This window comes from Oryctolagus cuniculus, chromosome 5, assembly GCF_964237555.1.
Source record: "Oryctolagus cuniculus chromosome 5, mOryCun1.1, whole genome shotgun sequence".
Lineage (NCBI taxonomy): Eukaryota > Metazoa > Chordata > Mammalia > Lagomorpha > Leporidae > Oryctolagus > Oryctolagus cuniculus.
In genome coordinates this window covers 16,992,190-17,018,356 of record NC_091436.1, presented here as the reverse complement: position 1 = coordinate 17,018,356, position 26,167 = coordinate 16,992,190, and the positions used below count along the sequence as shown (strand labels likewise).

General features: G+C 46.2%; 1 protein-coding gene across 1 annotated transcript in view; it reads left to right on the top strand.

Annotated features, from left to right (window-relative positions):
• Positions 1-26,167, top strand: part of MTHFD1L (methylenetetrahydrofolate dehydrogenase (NADP+ dependent) 1 like) — a 195,957-nt gene that overhangs the window by 67,540 nt on the left and 102,250 nt on the right. The window contains exons 17-20 of the mRNA XM_002714991.5: positions 4,641-4,717; positions 9,119-9,259; positions 13,694-13,762; positions 20,954-21,065. Of these exons, the coding sequence (XP_002715037.3) occupies positions 4,641-4,717; positions 9,119-9,259; positions 13,694-13,762; positions 20,954-21,065 (399 nt within the window). The remainder of the gene's footprint in view (positions 1-4,640; positions 4,718-9,118; positions 9,260-13,693; positions 13,763-20,953; positions 21,066-26,167) is intronic.

Sequence of the window (26,167 nt, the reverse complement as noted above, 5' to 3'; positions counted from 1 at the left end):
GAAATCTCCTTGGAAACTTCAAAGATATATTTTTCACTTAAAAGTAGTGATATTATAGAGATTTTTAAAATGTCTCTGAAGTATAAAAAATATGATCTCATATTTATACAACTATAACCGCTACTCTTTATGCATTTTTATGCATCTAGGTCTTGTAGATATCTCTAAAAATAATGTAGGTATATAGACTTTATATCCTACTAACTTCACTTATATCATAAGCCTTTTTTGTTTTTTGTTAGCTCTTTGTTGTCACGGTCATTTTAAGTGGCTCGGGACCATTCCTTTGTGGGATGAACTGCAAAATACTTAAATATGCCTCTGTTGTTGAAAAGACTGATAGACTGTTTAATAACTGACATGAATGTTTTCAGCATTTTATTGAAAAGCCTACAATTTTTCCTAAAAACTTCTTATAACTAGGCAGATGACTTACTAAACTGTCCTTATGTCCAAACATAGAGTTAACTTTTGCAAGGCATTTGTGAGTCTGTGTTACACTTTGAGGGAGTTTACTTATGAAAGAAAAACCATGCATTTGGAAACACATGTATTTTAAACTCACGCATTCTCTACCAACTGGTCTCCTTCCACTCCGGCTTGGGGCTCCAGTCCAGGCGTCCATCAGAAAGAGGGCAGTGGCCCCGTCGTGAGTCTCGGAACAGGAAGGACACGTCCTCTCTTCCATCTAGAGCCAGCGCACGATTGAGTTCTCTCTGAGGAGGCAAACAGAACTGAAGCAATCTTTAGTTGCAAACCAATTTTAATGAAAGTGACAACTTCAGAAACAATTCCAGAAAAGTATTAGAATTATATTACTGTGCAGGACATGAAAGGGAAGAAAACTTTATTGCTGTGGACAAGCCACCTAGGTCAGAGGAACTTGGAATGACATTTGATAAGCAGTTTGGCTCTTACTCCCGCAAATTATTGTCAGCAATAGGAGTGTGCATCAGAGGAGTTGAGGACATGGAGTTGAGGGGCTTGGGCTTTGATCTAGAACCAGCATAACCCACGTAATGAGATTAGATCCCTATTTAATAATGAGAGGGTGCCATGCAAGTACTTTGGTAGGATGAAAACAGTGAGACAGGCCATGTGAGTGTCGGACCATCTAAGAGTCACCCCTTCCTATCAGGTTGTGTGTGAAATGCAAAGATTGGCTCATCCAGTGCCTCATATCAGAAGCTTCAAGGTAACGAGGTGGAACCAGATTCAATAGGCTACTCCAGGAACCCTTAACGTAGGCTGAGCCATTTAGTCGTTCCCAGACAAACACGAGCAGGGTAGCCGGAGCTCCTGCGTCTCAGAGCATCCGAGCCCTCCAGGGGCGTGCAGCCTGGCTTTTTTCCCATCTCCCTTTTATCTTTTTTCTCCAGGTTATGGAGAGAGGGCAGCCAGCCCCAGTCCCCCTCAGTGAATTAACATCAAGTCACTGGTGCCCAAACTGCCTGGATAGTATTGTAGATTCGGTATCATGTCTTGCACCAAGCCAAAACAGCGTGCTGAGGACAGCACCGTGCACCCTCCAGGTGCTTAGCATGCTGGCTGTTTCACAGGCTGTTAGGCTCAGGACAGGACGCATGGCCGTCCTCAATGGACTGGCTTGCCGCCCAGACCCCATTCTTTGCACACATACTCCCTGGCCCTCCACACATCTCCCCCATGCCAAGAAAGGCCTGGGTTAGAGACCACTTTCCTGCCCTTGGGAATCCTGTAAAGCTAGCACCGTACTGGGTACCAAATCAGTTCTCAATCCATATTTCAGGAATGAATAAACACATTGCTTATTCCTCCATTGCTATATCATTTAGAGACGGGGAATGGCCTGCCTTGTGTCTGTCTTCCTGTGCCTTGGAAGTTGCCATCACATCTCTAACTTACTTATCACTGGCACTTTCCCACACCTCTTTCCCAGAGATCAGAATTCTGGTGGGTGCAAGGCTCCCTGCCCCTCAAGGACTGTGTGAAATGCACACGTGCACATTGGATCCCACTGGTGATAGTTGGTTTTGCCAACAGACGTCTTTTTTTTTCCTTGCTTATTTTCTCTTTGCTGAATAAAGAACAGCTGACGTTCGGTGGTTGACTTGAATAGGTTTGATAAAAAGATCGCTTCAATCTGGTGCCAAGGTACTACACATCAGAAAAGGCAGTGTTTTTCCTTTCTGTGATGTGCAGCAGGCACCTTGGGCGTAGGAGTAGGAGTAGTAGCTAGTGATCATATCGAGAAACAGCCCTACGGTTTTGCGTATGTTCTGCCTCACTATGTTTGCATGCATCTGAGCGTGTATGTGTACGTGAGAGAGGGAGCATACCGTAGGGAAGCACCCAGCGACAGCAGCTGACGGAGGGAGCAGCCGAGGTGGGCGGGGCGCAGAGCTGCCAGTGCTGTGTGCACAGGAGGGGGCAGCATTCGCCCCCTACGGATGCTTACGGCACCTGAACCCATCACTTCCATCTCCGTCTCCGTCAGTGCTGTGCTAGACACTGGGTAAATCGGATCTTAGTTGTCAGTGCAAGTAGTTTGTTATTTGATGCTTCGTAAATTATTGGTGAGGTCTCTGTCCTTCTGGCCTTGATTCCTGACATTGTAAACTTGGTTTTTCACAAAACCAAATCGAGTCTCCACAAACAAGTCCTAGCTCAAACAAGCCACTGCAGAAAATCAGAGAATCTGTGCTTGTTTTAATCATGACTGCTCCCCCTCCTAATACTCGATTTACTTGTTTTTTTGAGTTGTGGTAAAATATATGTAATGTAATAGTTATTTTAACCATTTGCAAATGTTTGATGTGTGGCATTAAATACATTCACAGCGATTATACTGTCATTGTTGTCTGTACCCAAAACTTTTTCATCAGCAAAGAATTCTGTACCCATAACTCCCCCTCCACCCCAGCTTTTCACTGTCGTATTTTCTATCTCTGTGGGTTCTACTATTCTAAGTACCTCACATGAGTGGAATCAAGCCATATTCGCCCTAAGATTTTGGCTTATTTAACTATGCCGGTTTTCAGCATCCATCCAATATTGTATTGTCTATCGAAATTCCCTTCCTTTATACTCCTTTGTATTTACATATATATACATTTTATTTACCCATTTACTGTTTTTTTTTTTTTTTTTTTGGACAGGCAGAGTGGACAGTGAGAGAGAGAGACAGAGAGAAAGGTCTTCCTTTTGCCGTTGGTTCACCCTCCAATGGCCGCCGCGGCCGGCGCGCTGCGGCCGGCGCACCACGCTGATCCGATGGCAGGAGCCAGGAGCCAGGTGCTTTTCCTGGTCTCCCATGGGGTGCAGGGCCCAAGCACCTGGGCCATCCTCCACTGCACTCCCTGGCCACAGCAGAGAGCTGGCCTGGAAGAGGGGCAACCGGGACAGAATCCGGCGCCCCGACCGGGACTAGAACCCGGTGTGCCGGCGCCGCTAGGTGGAGGATTAGCCTAGTGAGCCGTGGCGCCGGCCCCATTTACTGTTGATGTACACTTTCACTGCTTATACCTTTTGGCTGTTGTAAATATTGCTACACATGAGCATACAAGTATCTATTCAAGTCCTTGCTTTCAATTTTTTTTTAGGTGTATTTACTTATTAGAAAGGCACAGCCGGCGCCGTGGCTCAATAGGCTAATCCTCCACCTTGCGGCGCCGGCACACCGGGTTCTAGTCCCGGTCGGGGCGCCGGATTCTGTCCCGGTTGCCCCTCTTCCAGGCCAGCTCTCTGCTATGGCCAGGGAGTGCAGTGGAGGATGGCCCAGGTGCTTGGGCCCTGCACCCCATGGGAGACCAGGAAAAAGCACCTGGATCCTGGCTCCTGCCATCGGATCAGCGCGGTGCGCCGGCTGCAGCGGCGGCCATTGGAGGGTGAACCAACGGCAAGGGAAGACCTTTCTCTCTCTGTCTCTCTCTCTCTCACTGTCCACTCTGCCTATCAAAAAAAAAAAAAAAATAAAATAAAAAAAAAAAAAAAAGAAAGGCAGAATTACAAAGAGGCAGAAGCAGAGGGAGGTCTTCCATCTGCTGGTTCACTCCTCAAATGGCCACAATGGCCGGAGCTGGGCTGATCCAAAGCTGGGAGCCAGGAGCTTCTTCCAGGTCTCCCACGTGGGTCAAGGGGCCTAAGGGCTTGGACTGTCTCCTACTACTTTCCCAGGCCATAGCAGACAGCCTGCATCAGAGGTAGAGCAGCTGGACTCCATGGGGTGCCGGCATTGTAGATGGCAGCTTTACCTACTTTACCACAGCGCTGGCCCCTTAATTCTTTTTTGAGTAATGCATAACAATATAATTCCTGGTCATATGGCTGTCGTACAAGTGTGCTTAATCTTTTGAGAAGTTAGATTGGGTTCTTCTTGTGACTTAGGTTTCAGTGTAAAATATCAATGCTTCAGAAATGCTTTCCTTTGCCATCTCATTACTAAAAAGGACGTCCTCACCGCCTCCCCTCCCGTTGCCTGGCACACTCTGTCCAGTCAGCCTCGGCCCTTAGCATTAGTGGGTATCTTGTCTGATTCCTCGGGGGATGCTGCCCCTTGTTTCCTTTGCTGTCTGCCAGTTTCCTGGCATCAGAACAATGCCAAACACACCAGAGAGACAGCCCATACTTGTCAAGTGAGTAACTAATCTCTCCTCTTTCAGTATTGGACACCAATGACCGATTTCTGCGGAAAATAACCATTGGGCAGGCGAGCACGGAGAAGGGATATTCCCGGCAGGTAGGTGGCGCTGCTTCCCAGGCGTGGCTCTGCTCTTCTTGCCTTGGTTTCCACCAGAGCACGAGGGGCTCTGTGCTCCTCGCTCCCTGCTGCCGTGCAGTGGCTCTGCCGCCCTTTCAGGGTGGCTTTCCAGCCCCTCCGCAGGGCATGGGGGTCAGGAGCTGGGAGGCTTTTCAAATGTGTTTCTGGGTAACACCACTCGGAGTGTCTTTTGAATATAAACCCTTACACGGTTATTGGAAAACCAGTTATACAACATCTGCATAACAACTGAAAATAAAAATCTCAAACACATTAATTTCATAAGCCAAAGAGCAAACACCTAATTATTAGACTTAATAATAGCATGAGCTGTGTTATAAAGGATAATGGCTTATTATCCCAATACGGAGAATGTGGGAGAAGAATTATGAGTCTACTTCATTTTGATAGATCTCTGATGTGGGTCAGGGGCACTTAGGGACCGTAAATGTGCTCTATTATTTTTTCAGCCTGGCTCACCAAGCCTCTGGGATTTTGTTTTGTTTTGGTTTTTGTTAATGATCTTTATATTTTCAGACAAATTTAGAAATATTGCCTCTAAGTCTTTATTAGCGGGAAAAAAACCTCATTTTACATAATAACCAGTCTTCTACCAAATAGACTTTGGCCTTGTGCAATACGATGATTTAAGGCGTGCATGTGAGGAATGTGAGGAGTGAATCAAGAAGGCAGATGCGGCCCGTGTCCATTGTTCCTCTCAGTCCTGGGACTTGCATATAACCAGTACGTGGGACTTGCACATAATCAGATAATCAGTATCGACCCTAGAAAGCCAGGATCACTGCCGTGGAGTTTGCGGAAGATCTGAAACGTAAGAAGGTGGATTGGGTTGGCGGGAAGGCCAGCCCAAAATATGGCATGAGTGTTGTTCTAGGGTGATCCTCTCAATTGTAGGCACTAGAAACGCTACTTCCTAGATACAGGTGAGGTCGGCACCCTGCTGGGCCTCACTGGTTGCAGACCCCTCTGAAGATGCTGCTTAAGGGGTCCTTGCCATGGTACTGGCGCTGAGCCACACGGCCTGGATGTGCACGTATCAGCCTGAGGCCCGAGTGTCGTCCCACGGCTGCCAGGGACAGTGCTGGGCATGCCACCCCCAGTCGTCACTGATCTGCATGTGCGCCGTGCCTCTGGTCTGGAAGATGTCAGTGAGAAGAAAACTAGTATATTGTGACACTTATATGGGGAAGGGATCACCTTTGGCCATATGCATTGGGGACTCGCTTAGGGCTAGGAGGGGCGCCAGGGTAGGGAGCCAGCAACAGCGTATCCTGCCTTGCTGAGTCTGTAGAGACAGGCCAGAGCTGTTGTGTCCACAGACAACAGCAAGGAGTTGCCCATCATTTAAAAACACCTGCCTGGGCACGCCTGCCACCCAGGCCAGCCGAGAAGTTGATGTGTGTACGGAAAGTAATGGTGCATCAGGTGGACGGAGTCGGTCCCTGTGCTCAGCTGTTTTCTCAGATTGTTTGTGAAGCTTTAGTAAACAGAGCCATGCTCATCAAAATCCCGTTCTCGGACCCAATGCCAGAGTAGGCTCCCGGGTGCCGGGGAGGGGCACCTAAACCAAGAAACACTCTTAGTACACAGGTGGAAAGCAATATAAAGCCTCAGAGAGACATTCGAGAGACGGAGAACACCTGTTGCAGAGTTCTAGTGGACATCTGATAAATGTGGCCAAAGAAAATGACAGAGAATGGAGGAAAAAACTATCTTTAAAGAAATAATAAAATGGGGGATTTCCTGACTTGAAAAAAGCACAAATTTTCCTATTAAAAGAATCTAAGAAGTACAGAGTGGGAGGAATGGAAAAGATAGACCCAGACACATCGTGTCGAAATTTCAGAACTGAAAGGATAAAAAAAGAAATTCCTGGCCAAGGCCAGGGGAAAAGGGCCCTGCTTAGCCGCAAAAGGAAGAGGTCTTATCGACAGCGTCTAGCGCCAGGTGACCCCGCGTGATACATTCAGAGTTCTCAAGGAAAATGATGTTTCATCCCAGAGTCCTCCAGAGAGAGAGGGAGACAGCAGCAGCAACAGTAAATCACATTGGCTAGAGAAATCTTACTAGAGGAAGCCAAACACAGGCACGGTTGCCACCGATAGAAACCGTCACAGAAAATGCAGCAACTAGAAAGAAAAGATGGTTTTCTTACAATAAAAAATCAAAGTCTTCACACATACACAAAAACATGAGAAGATCAGGAACAGACTGGGAGTATTTGCAACACATATAACAAAAGGATTAGTATGCCAAACCTAGCAAGAACTTCTGGAAATTAACGTTAAACTATTGTTCTCTCAGTGAGGCCATTCCTGGCTGCGTATTTAGAACTGGAACAGCCTTTCCCAAAACTGCCCCCAAACTCCCTCCCTCCCTCCTTCCCTCCTTCCTTTTTCTGCTGGCCTTAGCGCATAGCTGATTCTCAGTCTCAGCTTAGAACAGAACTCTATCACATAGTGGCAGGTATTTGTAGAAATTTGTTGAATAAGTAAGTCCAAAAAAGGGAAAGTTTACGTTTTACAGAAAGAAGTAAAATACAAACATGAAAAGGTATTCACGTGTAGCAAGTGCCCACATCCCATATCAGAGAGCCTGGGTTTGAATCCCAGCTCTGACTCCCAACTCCAGCTTCCTGCTGTTGCAGACCCTAGAAGGCAGCAGATGGTGGCTTACGTAACTGGATTCGTGCCACCCACGTGGGACACCAAAATTGAGTTCCTGGCTCCTGGCTTCAGCATTTGTGCAGTGAAACATCAGATGGGCACTCTCTCTCCCCGTTTGTGTGTGTGTGTCTTCTTGTGTATGTGTGTGTGTCTCTAGTAATTTTTTTGAAAATCAAAATCATAAAATTGCTAATGAAAACGACGGAGTAGCATTTACCTTTGAGCTTATAAAGACATACATAGCATTAAGTGTTCATGAGGATGTAACGAAATGGAATTTTTAACTACAATGATAGGATATAAATTTGGCAAAGTACACGTGTTCCCATGCAAATATAAGCACCTAAAATGAAAACAGGAAAGAAATCCAGCAACCGTTGATATTACTTGCCTCTGGAATGAACAGCTTATGTACATGGTATAAATTCTACTTCTTCCGTAGTATTACAAGAATATTTATAGTCTCATGTTATATACAAAAAAAACCCCAGTGTTTTAGTCACTTTCTTCCATGCACTGCATGTAATGGAGCCAAGAGTCCTAAATCTCTTACAATGAAAAATGACTTAGTTTGGAGTGGCTTCGGTTGAGAGTGCATAATGAATATGATTGCATTTGGCTTTGGGGGAATATTTTTTCTCTAAATCAATGACTAATGCGATCTCAGCCAGGCAGGAACCAGAAAGCTCCATCTGCCTTCATTTCCTCATTTGTCAGGGATGGAAATGGACACTGAAATGTCTCAGAAGGGGATCCTGCCAGGGCACAGCCTTTTCCCCTCTCTGCAAACGCAAGCCTCCCTGGCTCACACCCCCCTTGGGAAGGAGAAAATGAAACTGGAGCATAATGTAGTGGTTTTAAGCAGAAGAACCTTCCTGGTGGCTGAAATATGGGGAGAGGAAATAAGCATTGTTCATATTCTTTCTGCTTCCTGTTGGTCTTTGCACGACCTGAGCCAGAGCCAAGAGGGGAACTCATGGAGAAAGCCGTTGCTCTCTAACGTTCTTTGCAGGGAGCACTGAGATCGGCTGTCACGTGGCCCACGTGCACACAGCAGCTGACAGCTCATTCTGGTCACATATGACAGAGCGAGTCCTCTCTTCTGTATTGAGATCTCGCTGTGGGAAACTGGCCTCACACACAGGAAGCTAGCAGAACCCTCTCCTGTCGCCATCTGCTCCTTATCTCATTGCTGGACAGACCCATGGCTAATTGTCCATTAACTAGGTCTGTATGTACTGAGTGCCTCCTGGGGTCCTGCTCAGTCTTCCCTCCTGGGGATTCTGAAGATGACCCTCCCAGCGTGGTCCTTGCCTTCATGGCACTTCCTGTCTCTCCAGGTATGGAGACAAGACCCAGTTGGATACTGGCATTGAGAATTGATCACAGTCTGAGACAGGCTACAACAGCAACACGTGGTGCCGTGAGCAGGAGCAACAGGGGACCTCACCCAGTCCACTGCTGCTCAGCAGAGCACAGTAGAGATCATGGCCGCCCCTGCGAGGCTTCCCTGGAGAGTACCACGCTCCAGACCCTGTGGGCTCTTTTAGATTCTCAGAATTGTGAGCACGGGGAAGGCCCACCGAGGAAGCCCCCCGGCCTGCTGTCACTTCACTGCGGAACTCCAGCTCCCGTGGAAATGGCCGTGCCCATGGCGCTGTAGCTGACCACTGCCCTTGCTTTTCCGGTTCAGGCGCAGTTTGACATTGCTGTGGCCAGTGAGATCATGGCGGTGCTGGCCCTGACCGACAGCCTCGCGGACATGAAGGAGCGGCTGGGGAGAATGGTGGTGGCCAGCGACAAAGATGGGCAGCCTGTGACGGCGGAAGACTTGGTGAGTGGTGTCCAGCGTGGAAGCTCCAGGGAGCTCACTGTGCCCGCTGTTTTGTAACCCGAGGATTTTCTTCCTCTTCAGAAAATGTCTGTACACACGTTTTTTCCCCTTCTAAAACTGTGTGCCTTACAGCTTGTTCATGTTCTCACAAGCATTTGTAACATGCTTGTACCTGGCTGCCACCCAAGCACTCGAATTTAGCTTTTCACCATTCCTGCCAGTCCTGATCTCTGCTTCTGCCTGGGGTGGCGTGGGGTCATTGCCCTGCCATCTTTGCCTTTAAAAAAAAGTCTCATCTATGGCCACCTTAGACTGAGGGCAGAACTCCTTTCTAAGGAGTGGAATTAAGTGGCTCTGCTTTTTTGAGTGGGAAGCAAAAGCTAACATTGGCACCTTTGGGCACCTGCTCCCTGGGTATTCTAGCTTATTTAATTCTGTGCCTTAGATAGATTAGGGTTTTGCCTCATAAAAACAGATCTCCACCTTAATTGGTCTTACTCTTCTCGCTCACTTTTGAGTGGACAGACATTTTGTGTGAAGCTCTCACGGAGGCGAGCCTCACCACTGCTTGTTCTAATCGGGCATGCTCATTTTTCACTCTTTTTTAATAACCTTGACTAATCATAATCCACTAGTGCCATCGTTTTTTCCTTTGCTTTAGGAGTGCACAGGTCTGATAGACCTATTATTCTAAATTTAAGGTTACTTTCCCACATATGGACATAAACACATCTATTTAATTTTCTTGACAAGACCTATGAGATGAGTCAGTTAGATTTACTTCTCTAAAAGTAGCCAAAAAATAATCAAGATACCAAGGCAAAGGAATAGATGTGTTTATGTCAGTGGCCCCACGGAATATTTGGTTTAAAGCTTAAAGAAAAAGCCCTCTTCAGCTTGTTGTCAAAGGGCTGCTCTTTAGAAATTGCCAATATCTCAACCATTTCTAGTCTGACACTACAGTTTCTATGTACGTATATTTCTCTGTAACCTCTTAATCATAGCTCACAATACATGTGTCAGGAGTGCTTCAACCCTAACCCTCAAATAGTTGCTTAAATTTATTTTTGTGTCTGAACATAATGTCGGATTCAGAACAAATCCAGAGTTCAGTCTTTTTCAGTCTCTTATTTCAGAAGGTACATAATCCCTCCCTCCCTCCCTCCCTCCCTCCCTCTCTCCCTTCCTCCCCCCTCTCTTTTTCTTTCTTTCAAGATTTATTTATTTATTTGAAAGGCAGTGTTATAGAGAGGCAGAGGAAGAAAGAGAGAGAGGTCGTCCATCCACTGGTTCACTCCCCAAATGACTGCAAGGGCTGGAGCTGGGCCAATCCAAGGCCAAGAGCCTGGAGCTTCTTTCAGGTTTCCCATGTGGATGCAGGAGCCCAAGGACTTGGGCCATTTTCTGCTGCTTTCCCAGGTTCATTAGCAGGGAGTGGGATCAGAAGTGGAGCAGCCAGGACTGGAAACAGTGCACGTGGCAGTTTTACCCGCTGCACCACAGCACCAGCCCCTCTTTTTAAGATTTGTTTATTTATTTGAAAGTTAGAGTTACAGAGAGAGAGGGAGAGACAGAGAGAGATGTTTCATCTGCTGGTTCACTCCTTAGATGGCTGTTATGGGGTGACTGCTGAGTCTGGCTGAAATCAGGGGCTTCCTCTAGGTCTCCCATGTGGGTTACAGGGGCCCAAACACTTAGACCGTCTTCCAGTGGTTTTCCCAGGCCCTTAGTAGGGAGCTGGATCAGAAGTGGGGCAGCAAGGAAATGAACCAGTGCCCATATGGGATGCTGGTGTCACTGGTGGAGGCTTTTACCTGCTACACCACAACACCAGTCCCAGAAGGTGCCCAATTTCTTATAATTGATTTATCAATAGTTGGTAATTTGTTGCAAGTGGAGGGCGGTGGGGCAGCGCTGTGGCCCAGCAGGTTAACGCCCTGGCGTGAGATGCTGGCATCCCATATGGGCGCTGGTTCTAGACCCAACTGCTCCACTTCTGATCCAGCTCTCTGCTGTGACCTGGGAAAGCAGTGGAAGATGGTCCAAGTCCTTGGCCCCTGCACCTACGTGGGAGACCCATAGGAAGCTCCTGGCTCCTGGCTTCAGATCGGTGCAGCTCCCGCTGCGGCCAGTTGTGGGGTGAGCCATCGGATGGAAGACCTCTCTCTCTCTCTCTCTCTCTGCCTCTCCTCTCTGTAACTTTGATTTTCAAGTAAATAAATAAATCTTTAAAAAAGAAAGAAAATAGAGGAAGGGTTTTAGGAGCTGCTAAACTTTGCTGAGGCTCAGATACACCTTATCCTACCACAGGCACGGCATATGGAAGTGTTGCAGTGGGTGCAGGGTGGCATAGCTTACACAGGATGTGACGGCCACACCTCCCAGTGTGAAGTTCTCCTTGCCTGGGTTTGGTCACTGTTGATGTATCGGGAGCACCCAGAGCTGAGATGTTTTGCAGAAAAGTAGCAGATGGCAACCTGGCTGAGACAATATAATTGCATTTTTTTCTTCACTTAGATTTGTTTGACTGGGAAGCATAAGAAAAAAAAAATGCCTTAGTCCATTTTCTGTGCTAAGAGGGCAATACCATAAACTGGGTGAGTTACAGAAGTTTATTTTTGGCTTACAGTTCTGGTCCAAGGTCAAGGGACCACATCTGGTCATGGCCTTCTCACGGGCATTGTCCCAGAGCAGCACAGGGGATCATAGGGTGAGAGACAGGATTTTTATATGCTATCCACTCTCCAGATAACCCGTTAATCCATTAATCACATGAGTGGATTTATCTCTTCATGAAGGCCAAGCCTAATCACCTCTTCAAGGTCCCAGCTGGTTCCACCTGCTAACGTCTCACAATGGGGATTAAATCTCAGCATGAGTTTCAGAGGGGATAAACCATACCCAAACCTTAGCAGGGGGCACAGCAAAACTGGCAGGCTACCTCTCTCTTCTACCTGTCCTCTGTCAGGACAAAAGGACTAACTTCTTTGAGCTCTTCCCATCCTGTAGATTTCTTCAGTAACCATCTTTGTCTGTTTACAATGGGTAGGTTATGTTTCTTGCAATGAATGTTTTGTACAGAAAGTTGGAAAATAGAGTGCATTTTCTTATCACTCTTAAGTGATTAATTTTGGTGGTAGAAGTAGCGTAGAAGATGCTCTAGAATCTGCTGTCCGATCAGTCAGGTCTGTGAGGTGGTTTGGAGACACAGGACTGTGTATTTTGTGACGCTGTGTGCAGTGAGGGGTGGTATCTTTTTTTTTTTTTTAATTTTTTAACCCAGAGCTACATTCACAAGAATTGGCCCAGTTATCTATAGTCGTCTACTAACTGACTGTTACTAAAAAGTAAGAAAGAAAGTGAATAGTGTCGTCTCATTTAGGACAAAAACAAGCAATCAGTTCTCAAGTATCATTACCATTCTGTCTTTTCTCTAGGAATGGAGAAAGGTGACTTGGAAAGAACCCAGACTAGTGCTTCCTAGGACTGGAAGGAGACAGCCTTAGTTTATGTATGAGGGTACTTCCAAAGTTTGTAGGAAAATGAATGAAAAGCTAAGCTTGGGCAGTCATTAGGCACAGCTTGCCTGCATTCCCTATCAAGGTGCGTAAGTTCAAGTCCCAGATCCTCTCCCATTTCCAGGGTTCTGTGCACTCTGGAAGGCAGTAAGTGATGGTTGGGTTCTTGCTCCTGACATGGGAGTCTCAGGTTGAGTTCCAGGCTCCTGGCCTCAGCCTGCCCCAGCCCCTACTGTTGCTGGCATTTGGGGAGTCAATCAGCAGCTGAGAGATCTCTGTCTGTCTCTCTCTCTCTCTCTCTTTGCCTTTCAAGTAAATGATAAATAAAAAATTCAAAAAGGTCAATTTCTTTTGATGTGAAAGATTTTGAAATCCATGCATAGTTTTTTTATTTCCATAATATGCATTTCAATGATCTTTTTTAAAAAGGTCCCTTATATATATGGATTTCAAAAACTTCAGGGGCGTCATCTTCAGGCTAAGAGCGTGGGGCCTCTCAGGTTTGCACAAGAAGTGGGTTTAGAGAGGAGTGGAGGCCAGAGTGGACGCTTTGCCTCCCCTCTTTGCTCTGTCATAATCTTATTCCAGTTTTTTTTTTTTTTTTCACATTTCTTTGGGCAATATTAAAGCTTCAGATAACAAAAATATGATGTGCCTAAGTTGCCAGAAGATTCTGCTAGGCAGATTGAAAGATCTCTTTACCATAAGCTTCCTGCTTATTGACAAGGAAAGTTTTGGGAGAAGAGCCCCCCTTGCCCATCCCAGAATGGCTGCATCCGTTGCCATAGAGGTCAGAGGTGAGGGTAGCCAGTGGATTCAGCCATCCCGGGAGCAGCCTGTCTGGGAACAGCCTAGACCTGAACGACCCTGCCTCGTGTGCTTTGGCAGTAATCTAAATGTTTTCTTTCTCTTTTAGGGGGTGACAGGTGCTTTAACGGTTTTGATGAAAGATGCAATAAAACCAAATCTGATGCAGACCCTAGAAGTAAGTGATTTTCTTTTTATAGTAATTGTTTATAGAGTTGGCACCAATCAGATTGCCTGTGTGTCACTGTAGAATGTGTGCAGTTCCAGCCAAGAGGAGCCAGGCCAGGAGCAGTGTAAGAATTCTTGGTCATCCAGACACACACATACACACACGCACATACACACGTGAAAAAATCTATAATGGAGTATTTGATAGGATTCGTATTTTGGCTTACTGGACCATAGTAGAAACTTAAGAAGTCAATATCTGTCTAACATTCTAATCAATTTTATAGTCAAGTTTATTTTTCTGTTTTTCTTTTTTTTTATGATTAAGCTTAATCTCATATCATTAAGTTTTGGGGTTTGCTTTGTATGTCTTTCCCAAGTAAAATACAGTAAATGCCAAGAGACAGTTTCCAAGAAAGCATGCTGTACTCTACTCGTATAAGAATGTTATTTTTGTGCATGGCTTGTGCTGTTCTTGTCTTTACTGAATTTAATTTTTTTCATAAAGACCTCTGCATTTTAATCTAATTTTCTAGTGACTAGTTGTACTCAGTTGATAAAGTGACTGCCTAATTGGTTCCTTTCAGCTAATGAGACCCCAGGGTTTGGGCCCACACAGCGAGGCAATATCTGGGTCAAGTTGAGCAAAGAGATAAACAGGGGGATGAGGAGGGGCAGACAAGGTTGTACTGGTAAGTGTTCTATAGTCAGTTCCTTGGAGCGAAAAAAAATCCCTGGTTTAAAGCATTTGCCAGTTTCTATGGTAGGGACACTCCCGCAATGGTCAACTTGGAGCCGATGTCATTAAACACACGGTTGGGAAGAAACATACCTTTTTCAGGGTTCAGATGAGCTGTGTGTCCCCAGGCTGCTGAGGGGCAGAGGAGGTGGAGGCAAGCGGCAGGCAAGTGTGCCCAGGACACAGAAAGACAGCAGACTATGCTACCATCTGTTCTTTCACTGTACTGCTAGGACGCGGAGTTTGAGTGGACACTGCCATGCACTAACTTATTTACTGCCTCAGCCTTCATTCTCTCTCCTGTAAAATGATCATAGCAGCAACCAGCCTAACAAGGTTATTGTGAAGATTCTGTGTTTGGCTGGGCCAGCAGTAGGTGCTAAGGCCACAGCAGGGAACAATCTAAGGTCTCTGCACTCAGAGCCCCCACCATGGTGGTGGAGGCAGACAACAGACGAGTGAGTAAACATGTCTTGTTACCTGGTACAAGGACTGCAGAGGGGACATCGGAGTGAATGAGGAGACAGTGATGTGGGCTGGATGTCTCTAAGCCTGCTTGTTAAAAAGCGATATCCAGACAGAGGTGTGTGCAAACCAAGGAGCCAGCCGGGCAGAGGGTGACCTGAGTACAGAGGCCCTGGAATGGGTATATGCTTGGCAGTGTGAAGGCAGAGGGAGCAGGGATTGAGTTACAAGCCAGTGTGACCCAAGTGGCGACACTAGATGTAGCCAGAGGGGCTGAGTGAGGGATGAAGCTGTCCCTGGAGCTGAGTAGGCAGGTGGAAGGACCTTGTCCTCAGGTCCTGCAGCTGCTGGTCACAGTAAAACACTCTGCGTGCTGAGACCTGCCCCTGCACCCTGAGTCCTTGCCTCTGTCCTGTCTGCTGCACACACACTCTGGTGTAGACTGTCGTGAGCCAAGGAAGACTGTTTCTGAGTCCCTACTCCCCACCCAGCTACTCCTCCAACCCACTGTCCCCCTTCCCAGTAAGACACTCAGTCTGCAACTGGCGTCTCCACTTTAACTGGCCTTCAGGTCCACCTAACCCAATAGCTGTTAGCAGGGTCACCTGCTGCACTGTGTAGCCAGGCCAGCATTTCTGTCGCTGTCTGACATGACCCCCAGAAGGGGTGACGACAGCCAACCATGTCTCCTAGAGGAACGCTTGCCGCTCTGGCTTCTGGGACCCATTGCCCGCCCAGGCTCTCTCCTTGGCATCTTGGACACCTTTGCCTGCTCCTCAACTCACCTGTGAATTGTTGGAGGGCCGGTCCCGCCCCTCTGTGGCCATGCTGTCCCCTGGGATCCACCACGTGCCGACTCCACACTGCTTCTTGAGCTCCTGATCCTGGGATTGCAGACTTGTGGGCCTAGGTATGGAAATGCCTGTGATTCCTACCTGCTCCCTGCTTCCTCTTCCTCGGGTGCTCCTTTCCCAGGCCTGGCCGGTTGCAGACCAAACACCTGGGAATCCTGGAGGCGTCTCCTCCCCTCTCCCCACCCCATCCCCACAGTCTTCCTCCGTTATCCCCTCTGCTCTGTCCACTTCTCTCATGGCTCTCCTCTGCTTCCTCCCTGCTCCAGCCCCAACCTGCACCCCCACAGCAGCCTCCCACTCACCCTCTGTTCCCACCCTTCCCTTCCAAAGTCCTTTTTCTACTCGGCAGCCAGGGAGCTGGAAAACCTAAGCAAGCCACTTTTCCTCCTGCTGAGTGTCCTTTGGCAGCTCACGCTCAGCCCCGCTCTCGTCTGGAAGTCCTAGGATCTGGTGACGCCCCTACCCTCATCCTCATCCTCATCCCTTGCTCCTTTGCACACCAGGGCAGCTCTCTCTGATCTCCAGGTGCCTGGCTCCTTCAAGTCTGCCCAGGTCTCACGCCCAGCGGGCCTCTGGGTCCAGTACAGCCTCAGACACGCTGTACCTGTGCTTTGTTCCTCTCTCTTTAGCACAGGATGTTGTGAGAGGTCCGCCTCCTCCCACCAGGCTCACAACAGGATCTTTCTATCTTGGTCCCCTTCATATCTCCATCTCCTAGAAGCACCTGTGATGAGCTAAGTAAATACTTGTTGAACAATTGGATGGATGCTTATTATTTTTATTGCGTTGCTCTTGAAACTGCACACTTGTTCAGTAAATATCTGAATAGAAAAGAAAAAAACATAGGAAGAGACATGATACCACTTCCTCATAATACTTCTCCTTCAAAACTAAATACTTATTATGAAGGAATGTTGTTTTAAGCAATCAAATTTTTCATATTAAAAATGACTTGGGGTTGGCATTGTGGCACAGTGTGTGAGCCACCACCTGTAACACCGGCAGCTCATATGAGCACCAGTTTAAGTCTTGACTGTTCCCGTTTCTGATCCAGCTCCTTGCTCATGCACCTGGGAAAGCAGTGGAAAATGGCCCATGCCACCCGTGTTGGAGACCTGGGTGGATTTCCAGGCTCCTGGCTTCCGTGTGGCCCAGCCTCAGCCGTTGTGCCCACTCAGGGAGTGAACCAGCCAGATGGAAGATCTGTCTCTGTCTCTCGTTCTTTCTGTGTAACTATGCCTTTCTAGTAAATAAGTGAATCTTTTTTTTTTTAATGACTTGCACCTCTAGGGTATTTCCCACTCTGCAAATGTGGTTTCCACTGGAGAAATGAATGACTGGCTGGGGTGCCCACGGCTGGATCCCCTGCTACAGGAGTTCCCATACCCCATCCATGGTTTGACTTTCCATGGTTTCTGTTCCCCCAGTCAACCATAGTCCAAACATGTTAAGTAGATAATTCCAGAAAGAAGCAATTCATAAGATTTACTTCGTTATTTGAAAGAGAGGCAGAGACAGAGAAGGCAATGAAGATAGATCATGCATCTGCTGTTTCACTCCCCAAATGGCCAAAACAGCCATCCTGGTCTCCCACATGGATAACAGGGACACAAGCAACTCGAACATCTTCCACTGCCTTCCTGGCGCTTTAGCAGGAAGCTGGATCAGAAGTGGAGCAGTTAAACTTGAACCGGTGCTCTGACTTGGGATGTCAGGATTGCAAGTGTGGCTTCACCCGCTGCAGAACAACACTGTTATTATTATAATTGTTCTATTGTTGTTAATTTCTTACTGTGCTTCATTTCTGAATTAAACTTTGTCTTTTGCATGGGTATATTGAGTAGATATAAAACAGTCTCTCTTGGTTTTGGCACTATCCGTAGTTTCAGACATCTGTGAAATATCTGAGAATGTTTTCCCACATATCAACAGTACCAATGTACTTATTTTTGTATCTAGTTTTCATTTAAGTCTTTGGTTGTTTTGAGATTTAAGTTAACAGATAATGAGTCTTGCTTCAAAAATGAACCACAGCATTCAGCATGCATGGATTGTGCTGTCTTGATCCTGCGCAGTCACTCAGATTAATTTAGCCAGTCCAACAACACCAGGAAGCCGTACCAGTGGACAACCTAGAAAATCACTGATTAGCTTGCAGATTGTGCTCAGTGCTCATTTTTTAAAAATACTTCATTGTTCGTCCCATCAGCAGTTAGGTTTAATCAAAAGCTACATCTCAGAATTTGCCAAGAAACCAGTAGTTCTCTATCCTGGCTGCACACAGGGAGCTCCTGGGAAGATTTTGGAACAATGACTGATGCCTGCCCCCCTCTCCTCCCCCCCCCCCCCACAGTGAATCAGAATGCTGGGGTGAGACCTGGTTGTCCCAGGTGACTCTGGTGTGTAGCCAGGCTGAGAAGACTTAAAACAACAAAGCAATGGAGAGGTCTGTACATTTTCCAGGGAATAGCAATATGCGGGGTTGACAGAATCTCCCTCGTGGTGGAGTGTCAGAGGTGGTGGCCACTGGCCAGATGTCGTTACTTCAATCCAAGTAGATGTGAAGAAAGGAGAAAATTGATTTCTTTAATCATTTTAACCACATTTGAATGTATTTCTTTCTTTCTTTAAAAAAAAATGTACTAGCCACATTTTAAGTGCTCTGCAACCTCCTGTGGCTGGTGGCTGTTGCACTGGACATAGCAGGTAAAGAGTATTTCCAGCAAGGCAAAACGTCCTGGACAAGACTCTTATTCTTATGCATTTGAATTAATTGTACAATTTCTTAGAGAATGTATTTACTTCAGAGTATTCTGTCTTGTAGCTGTTTCCATCACCGAGGGTATATCTGTCCCTGTGTTTACAAACTCAGTATCAGGAGTTTTAAACGATTCCCTTAGCATCTCTGGGCCTTAGGCTTCCTGGGTGAAGGAGAAGGTGACCTTTTTTTGCCCTCTATTGTCTGGCTTTGTGATTGCCAGCTAAAACTGCATTTATGCAAATCTACAAAATGCTGTTGCAAAACAGAGCGTAGAATGGTGGAATGGGAACGGAGAGATGTTCCAGACAGGAGGGGTGAGTTTTCAAGATCTATGCACAGCAAGGAGACCGTTAAGTAGTCCCGATATTTACGAACTGCTTAAAGAGTAGGTTTTGTGTGTTCTTTTTTAAAAAAAAAAAAAAAAATGCTAACTGTATAAGGTGGTGTGTATGTAATTTAGCTTGATATATTCATTCCACTATGTATCAGAATATCACATTGTACCCCATCAAGTTTTATTTATCGACTAAAACCAAATTTTTAATTGAAAAATGCTTTTATTAATAGATTAGTATCTAGCCTAAAAAATAAGAAAGATTTTGCAAATACCTTTCTTTTTTTTAAAATTTATTTATTTTCATCTTACTTGAAAGGCAGAGTTACAAAAAGAAAGGTGGCGAGGGAGAGAAGTCTTCCGTCTGTTGGTTCACTCCCTATATTGCTGCAGTCACCAGGCTTGGGTCGGGCTGAAGCCAAGGCAGGAATTCCGTCCTGGTCTCTCACCTGGGTGGCAAGGGCTCAGGCACTTGAGCCATCGCCTGGTGCTTCCCAGGGTGCATATTAGCAGAAAGCTGCATGGGAAGTGGGGAAGCCAGGACTCCAGCCAGGCTCTCTTCCATGGGATGTGGGCATCCCAAGCAGTGGCTCAACTACTGCCCCAACCCCTGCCCAAGTCCTTGTCTTTTTTAATTAAAATGTTGCTGTGGACCTAGTAGCAACTTCTAGAGGTTGTCCAGGAACAATGAGCTGTTTTTACCCTGCGTTTCTCAGCCAGGTGGCCAGGGGACAGGCTGCAGGCCTGCGTATCTGTGTTTGATACTCCTAGCTTTTTGTCCACACACATTTGTGCACTTCTCAGGCCCTTGTACTATTCTCTCCTCCAGAGGACTCACAGAAGAAAAAGGTGACAGAAAACACATAGTGGCTTTGAGAAACTCTGTCTTTTTCATCCTCAGAGAGGACTTTTCTTCCATTTCCTGCTTTTGTTGAGCCTTCTCATTTTTGAAATGTGTTCCACTAATAGCCTGTCAGGGTTCGTGGGAATTTTCCGTGGCTCCCAGCCCCCGGGCCCCCCGCGTGGCTCCCTGCCTCTGCGCCCCACCCCATGTCAGCGAAAGGGCACGCGGTATTTTCACAGGTGGAGCCCAGCCTTGGTATGCACAGACCTCAGTGGCCTTGGCTCGACTCTTAATGAAACCTAAACACATCGATGCATGTGGATAAGCATTTTAGATAGGGCTCTGCTCTATGCTCATCCATAAGGCCAAGGACAAGGTATAGAAATTTCAATAAAAATGAGTATGTAAACAGATTTTGTTTAAAGAATTCAAATGTAAAGCTTTTGATGATTCCTCTATTGCCCTGTCATCCTTTTTATTAATAAGGCTCACTGTACCATTTTATTATAACTAAATTTTTTCTTTGCTTCCATTATCTTAGTAGTTATCAGATTTCTAATACATGAGACAGTTAAGCAAGGAGAAAGACCTAAACTACACTTTCAGGTGTCAGAATAGCTGTGTTATAATTAAGATGCAAACAGCCTGTATTCAACTGAATCACTGTGTGTTTGACCTGCCCTGACTTTCATAGTTCATTGATTTGAATTGATTTTTATGCTTACTCTAGGTTTTTCTTGAACTGATTAATTTCCTAATTGAAAAAAATAAATAAATAAACCTCTTAGACCAGCAGCTTCCAATTCCTTTCTGTTAAAAATTGCAGTGTAGAGCACTATAACGTAAGGTGCATCATGGATTTCATGGTCACTGAGGCAGCACACAGACACACACACACACACACACACAGTAGCTTGTTAACATTATAGTCAGATATGAGTTGTATTCTTAAGCTTTGTCTCCATGGTTCAGCATTAAACGTAAAATACTAGCATAGGATGCATAGGATAATAAAGTGCATCGAAATGTTTTAACTCTCTGTGAGAGATTTTGTGTAGTAAATGTGCAGTGTAGGTAAAAGCACATTGACTCGCCTGAGTCTCTGGAACACTCTCCAGTCTGTCCCATCTTGTGTGCCCCAGGTTGAGCTTGGTTTCCAGCCTTCGACTTGTCTGCTGAGAATTCATGTGTTCTGTTTCTATAGGGGACACCTGTATTTGTGCATGCCGGCCCCTTTGCCAACATCGCTCATGGCAACTCTTCGGTGTTGGCTGATAAAATTGCCCTGAAACTGGTTGGGGAAGAAGGATTTGTCGGTAAGTCATTTAATTTCATTTAGTCATGGTAGAGTCGTGTAGAAAATTAACAAATGATGACTGGAATAGCGCATTCTCACACTGGCGTGAAATACATTCTTTTAGACCTGGTCAATGCTAATGAAATTATTTTGTGGTTGAACTCTAGGTGATCCTGTCAAGTACAAATGGGTTTGAATACAAGGTTTGACATCTGCTGTGAGTGGGAGACCCCAATGCATTTTAATTACCACCAAACCTCAATTTTCTCTTCTTTCAAATAGTGCTAACAATAGGGTTATCGTGAAAATTCAACACAATTGTTCAGTCGTTCAGCAAGTGTTCACTGAGCATACCATTTACAAGGCAAGCTGCTCAGAGCCGGGGATCCGGGGGTACGCAAAACAGACCGGGCCTGGCCCTCAGGCAGCAGACTGTCTAGTGGTAAATGCAGTTCACTAGTGCTCATTAAATAGTAGCCAGTGTCATTAGTAGCACCGATACTGGTACTCAGAACTCAGAGTCCGTTTTCTTTTCCTGGAATCCTAGTGTTTGTTTTTTTGTTTTTGTTTTTGACCTGGAAGTTTTCACGGGTAGGACTTCACCCTTTTTGCTGCTGTCAGGTTCTCGGTAGTGCCTGCACCACGTTGGCTTTGGTTGCACGTTCTGTCCGGAGTCCTGCTGCAGACTCTGCTCAGTTAGGCTGGGAGGAAACAAGAGACAAAAGCAAACCAGGACTCCTAGAAGGTACCTTCATGTGACATGCGTGGGATCACATCCACAAACTGAACACGCCTAGAAATAATTCCCACTAGCCACGCGCATGCCTGTAATGAAATATAACAGTCATCCTTTTCACACTTATCATCAGCCTTGTATTGAACTCAGAAGTGAGTTATTCGACCAGAAAAGATTCTGCAGACAGAAGACTCTAAGGCTGTACTTTTGTGCTTGCACATCACAAAGTTCATTGAAGGTTACTGAGACCAAATTCTTTATATACAAAGTCAAGATCAAGTGAGGATTTATGTAGTTCTGTTCCTCAGGTGTCTGACTTGTACAGCAGTCCTGAGCTTGGCTGCCTCCACACCAGCTCCACTACCGGAGGAGGCAGACATGCTGTCTAAATGGATTCGCTTGATTGATCATGCGTAATAGCAGAGCTAATGGACAAGGAGACAGGGCAAAGGCAGCCACAGAAGAGGCGGGTGCATAAGTGAAGTGATGCTTCTAATGCATCAACGCTGGGAATAAAAGGGCTGCTGGGAAAAAAAACACTCTGTTTTGTGCTGACAGAGCTCTGTGCCTCTGTATCATTCCTTCCTTTATCAAACACGTATTTATAGAATATGCTTCGCCATGGCAAAATAGCTTTAAAGGCATGAGTACATACACAGAGCACACTAGCACTCTATATGACCCTTGGATGAAGCGTTGACCTCTCTGTGTGTCCTTTGTAGCAATTCTTATCTGAATAACGAGGAGTTGGATGCGCTGGGGAGCTTGTGTGCCCGTTACTGCTGTGGATGGGCAGCAGTGAGCCACAGCTGGAAGCCGGGGGATCCGAGCCTTGTCTGGTGGTGTGACCCGAGGCCGGTTCCTTTACTTCTCTAGGGCTCTTTCAATAAAAGAAGAATAAGTATTAATGTGTTTTAATGAATAGTATCCAGTGAGAAAGTGCTTTGCTAAACATGGAGAACTATGCAAATGTCAGCGATTATGCTAATTATGGCTCTGATCCCTTCTGATCTGAGAGGCTGGGAGGGTGCTCTCCCTGCCAGTGAACTCTGTGCATTGCCAGCTGGCTTAGAAGGCAAGTTCCAGGGTAGCATCTGGCTCACCTCTTTTCATGTACTCTGACCTTAGCCCAACCCTTCTGGCCTCAGTTTCCTTGTCTGTAAAACAGATCGTGTCTCATGGGTCTGAAATGAGGACTAAATGGGTTCACGCATATGAAGCGCTGGCACGATACCTGATAGGCATGGAGACCCAGTAACATTTGGTCATGCCTCATTATTGTGTTCCCGCATTACTGATGCATGACCAATAACCATCAAATTTCCTTTTTTATTTAGTTATCTTTTCTGAATAATGATCTTATTTTAATCATAAAATAGATGTAACATGAAATTGACCATCTTAACTTTTAAGGATACATTTCAGTAGTGAAGTATATTCACATGCTGTGCATCCAGTCTCCAGAATTCATTTCACCTTGGAAAAACTGAATTTCTCTGCCCAGTAAGCATTCCTCCCCTCCCCTCCTCTGGATCTTGGTAACTATTCTGCTTCTGGCTCAAATTTGGCTCTACTTGGCATCCCATCTAAGTGGAATCATACTGCAATTGGTTTATTTCATGAAACATTGTGTCCAGAATTTCTTGGTTTAAGGCTGAGTAGTAATCCAACATATAGGTATCTACCACAGTGTATCCATTCATCCACCGATGGACAGTCAAGTGGCTCACATCTTTTGGCAGTTGTGAAAGTTTTTCCTGTGAAGACAGATACACCAACACCTGTTACTTCTAGTATATGAAAAGCATGCTCTGGTATGTATACATGTGTGAGACAAGTGCACAGACCACAGGACTCTGTGTGATAGGACCAAAAGCAGCATTGCAGTGCCACAGCTCCGTTATCATGTGGGCAGCAGTGCCCGTGGCATGAACTGTGGGACCGGGGCACCATCGTGGGGACATGAGCCTTTCCAGTTGGCCTTCTGAAGCTCTGTTCCCCAGCTCCAGGAAGGGGGTGCAGCAGTGGCGGGGGTGGAGTTTGGAACCCCTTTCCTGGGTTCTGACCTGCTCAGCCCTCTGGGAACCTTCAGCCGATGGTTGCTCTAAGGGATACAAAATCTGTTTCCCTCAAACCCTCTCTTTGGCAGTCCTGCCAGGTCAACAGGCATCACCCACTGGCCTGTGAGCAGTGGGCCTGAAGCCAAAGAGAGCCCAAAAGAGTCCCGTTCGAGTGTCCCTCCACAGAAGTTAACAGCAGTCAGCGTAAACAGAAGGTATGAGGTCAGACAAGGGACAGATTGGGAGGAAATGTTTGCGAAGGTAACAGACGAATGATGAACAGCACGAATGCTTCAACTCTGCAGACGAGGTTGATAGGGAGAGGATGGATAATCCAGAAGAAAAATGGACAAAGGATTAGAAAAGACAGAATTTCGTAGGAAAACTGAAGATGAGCAAATAATGTAGCAGTTTGACTTCTGTGTGCGCCCTAGAAAAGGAGTGACTGAGAATATGTTGTTTTAGTTCCTTAAAATGCTTCTGTGCATACCTGAGGAGCTCCCGCTCTGTGTGAGGTCCTGTGTGCTGGGCGCAGGGAGTCAACCATGAGCACTGCACGTTTCTCACGCTCCTGCGGCTGGCGATGCGTGAGAGTCGTGCCAGCAGACGGAAGCTCAGCGGCGAGTTCGGTGCGCTAGGGAGGCTGGGTATTAAATGGGTCCACCAGGAACGATTGAGCATCTCTGAGTACTTTCTCCATACTACTGCTTGTACTCAGGAACGTTTAGCCCAACTTTTTGCTCTATCCCAACACATACAAGAAAGGAATTATTTTGTCTTCTTGCAATAATTATTCCAAGATAATGGAATCAATAGTCCATTTAGATTTAAAAACAGAGTGAAGTTCATGTTAATGATTTGCATGGATTTGTCAGCCCACAGTGAAGCACTTCAGGAGAATTTTTGGCCAAGTGCGTGGTGATGTGATAACTGTTTTCTCTCCTGAGTCAACATTCCTCATGAGAGTCCACTCAGCCTTCATGTACTGCTGTAAAGACAGACATTTTTTTTGGCATCAAGTGCTAATCATGTATATAAGAAAAAAAAAGAGAGATGAAGAAAAGAAAAAATGACATTGAGTTCCTATTGGCTTGTTTTTTTTTATTATTATCTCAAGTTTAAACTATAAGAATCGCAGACTTACAAATGACTCCTGGATTTTTGTTTTCTGCTCTTCTTTTAAAAGATTTATTTTATTTATTTGAAAGGCAGAGTTATGGAGGGAGAGTGAGAGAGTGAGGGAAAGATCTTCCATCTGCTGGTTCATTCCCAAATGGCTGCAACAGCGAGAGCTGGGCCAGGCCAAAGCCAGGAGCCAGGAACTTCTTCCGGATCTCCCACATGGGTGCAGGGGCCCAAGCACTTGGTTCATCCTCCACTGCTTTCCCAGGCCAGTAGTAGAGAGCTGGATCGGAAGTGCAGCAACCAGGACTTGAACTGGTGCCCAGATTGGATGCCAGTGCTGCTCTCTCAATTGGCTTCGATTCTGTTTTGAGAAAAGTCTGCCCTTGCAGATGAATACTGTGTACTTATATTTTTAAGATTTATTTTCTTATTTATTTGAAAGGCAGAGTTAGGGCCCGGCACCGTGGCTCACGTGGCTAATCCTCCGCCTTGCGGCGCTGGCATGCCATATGGGCTCTGGGTTCTAGTCCCGGTTGCTCCTCTTCCAGTCCAGCTCTCTGCTGTGGCCCATGAGTGCAGTGGAGGATGGCCCAAGTGCTTGGGCCCTGCACCCTCATGGGAGACCAGGAGGAAGCACCTGGCTCCTGGCTTCGGATCTGCACAGCGCTGGCCGCAGCGGCCATTTGGGGGGTGAACCAGTGGAAGGAAGACCTTTGTCTCTCTCTATCACTGTCTGTAACTCTACATGTCAAATAAATTAAAAAAAAAAAAAAGAAAGAAAGAAAAGAAAGGCAGAGTTAGAGAAGGAGAAGAGACGAAGCATACTGTGTACTTTTGTACTATAGCCATGGGACCTAACCGAGGGTTACCCACACCAGGGGTCCAGGGAGAGACAGGAGGGGTTTACAGACCCGTCTTAGACTTTTGTGCAGACTTAGATTTGTGGATATTGACCTGGCAGCTTTTTTACTGGTGAACAGCTTTCCATTCTCATCAGGTTCTCAGAGGCAACTGGGAAGCACAGCGGTGTACATTACACAGCCTCTTGGCACCCCATGGGCTGTGTGTTGCTGGCTTTCTGTGCTCTGTCTGCATTTGATGCCCATCACCCTCACCCACAGTGCTTGTCCAGCAGCTCACTCCTAACCCATCGCAGAGCCTCCTCTCGCTTCTGTAAACAGTTACTCAGACAGGGCTCTT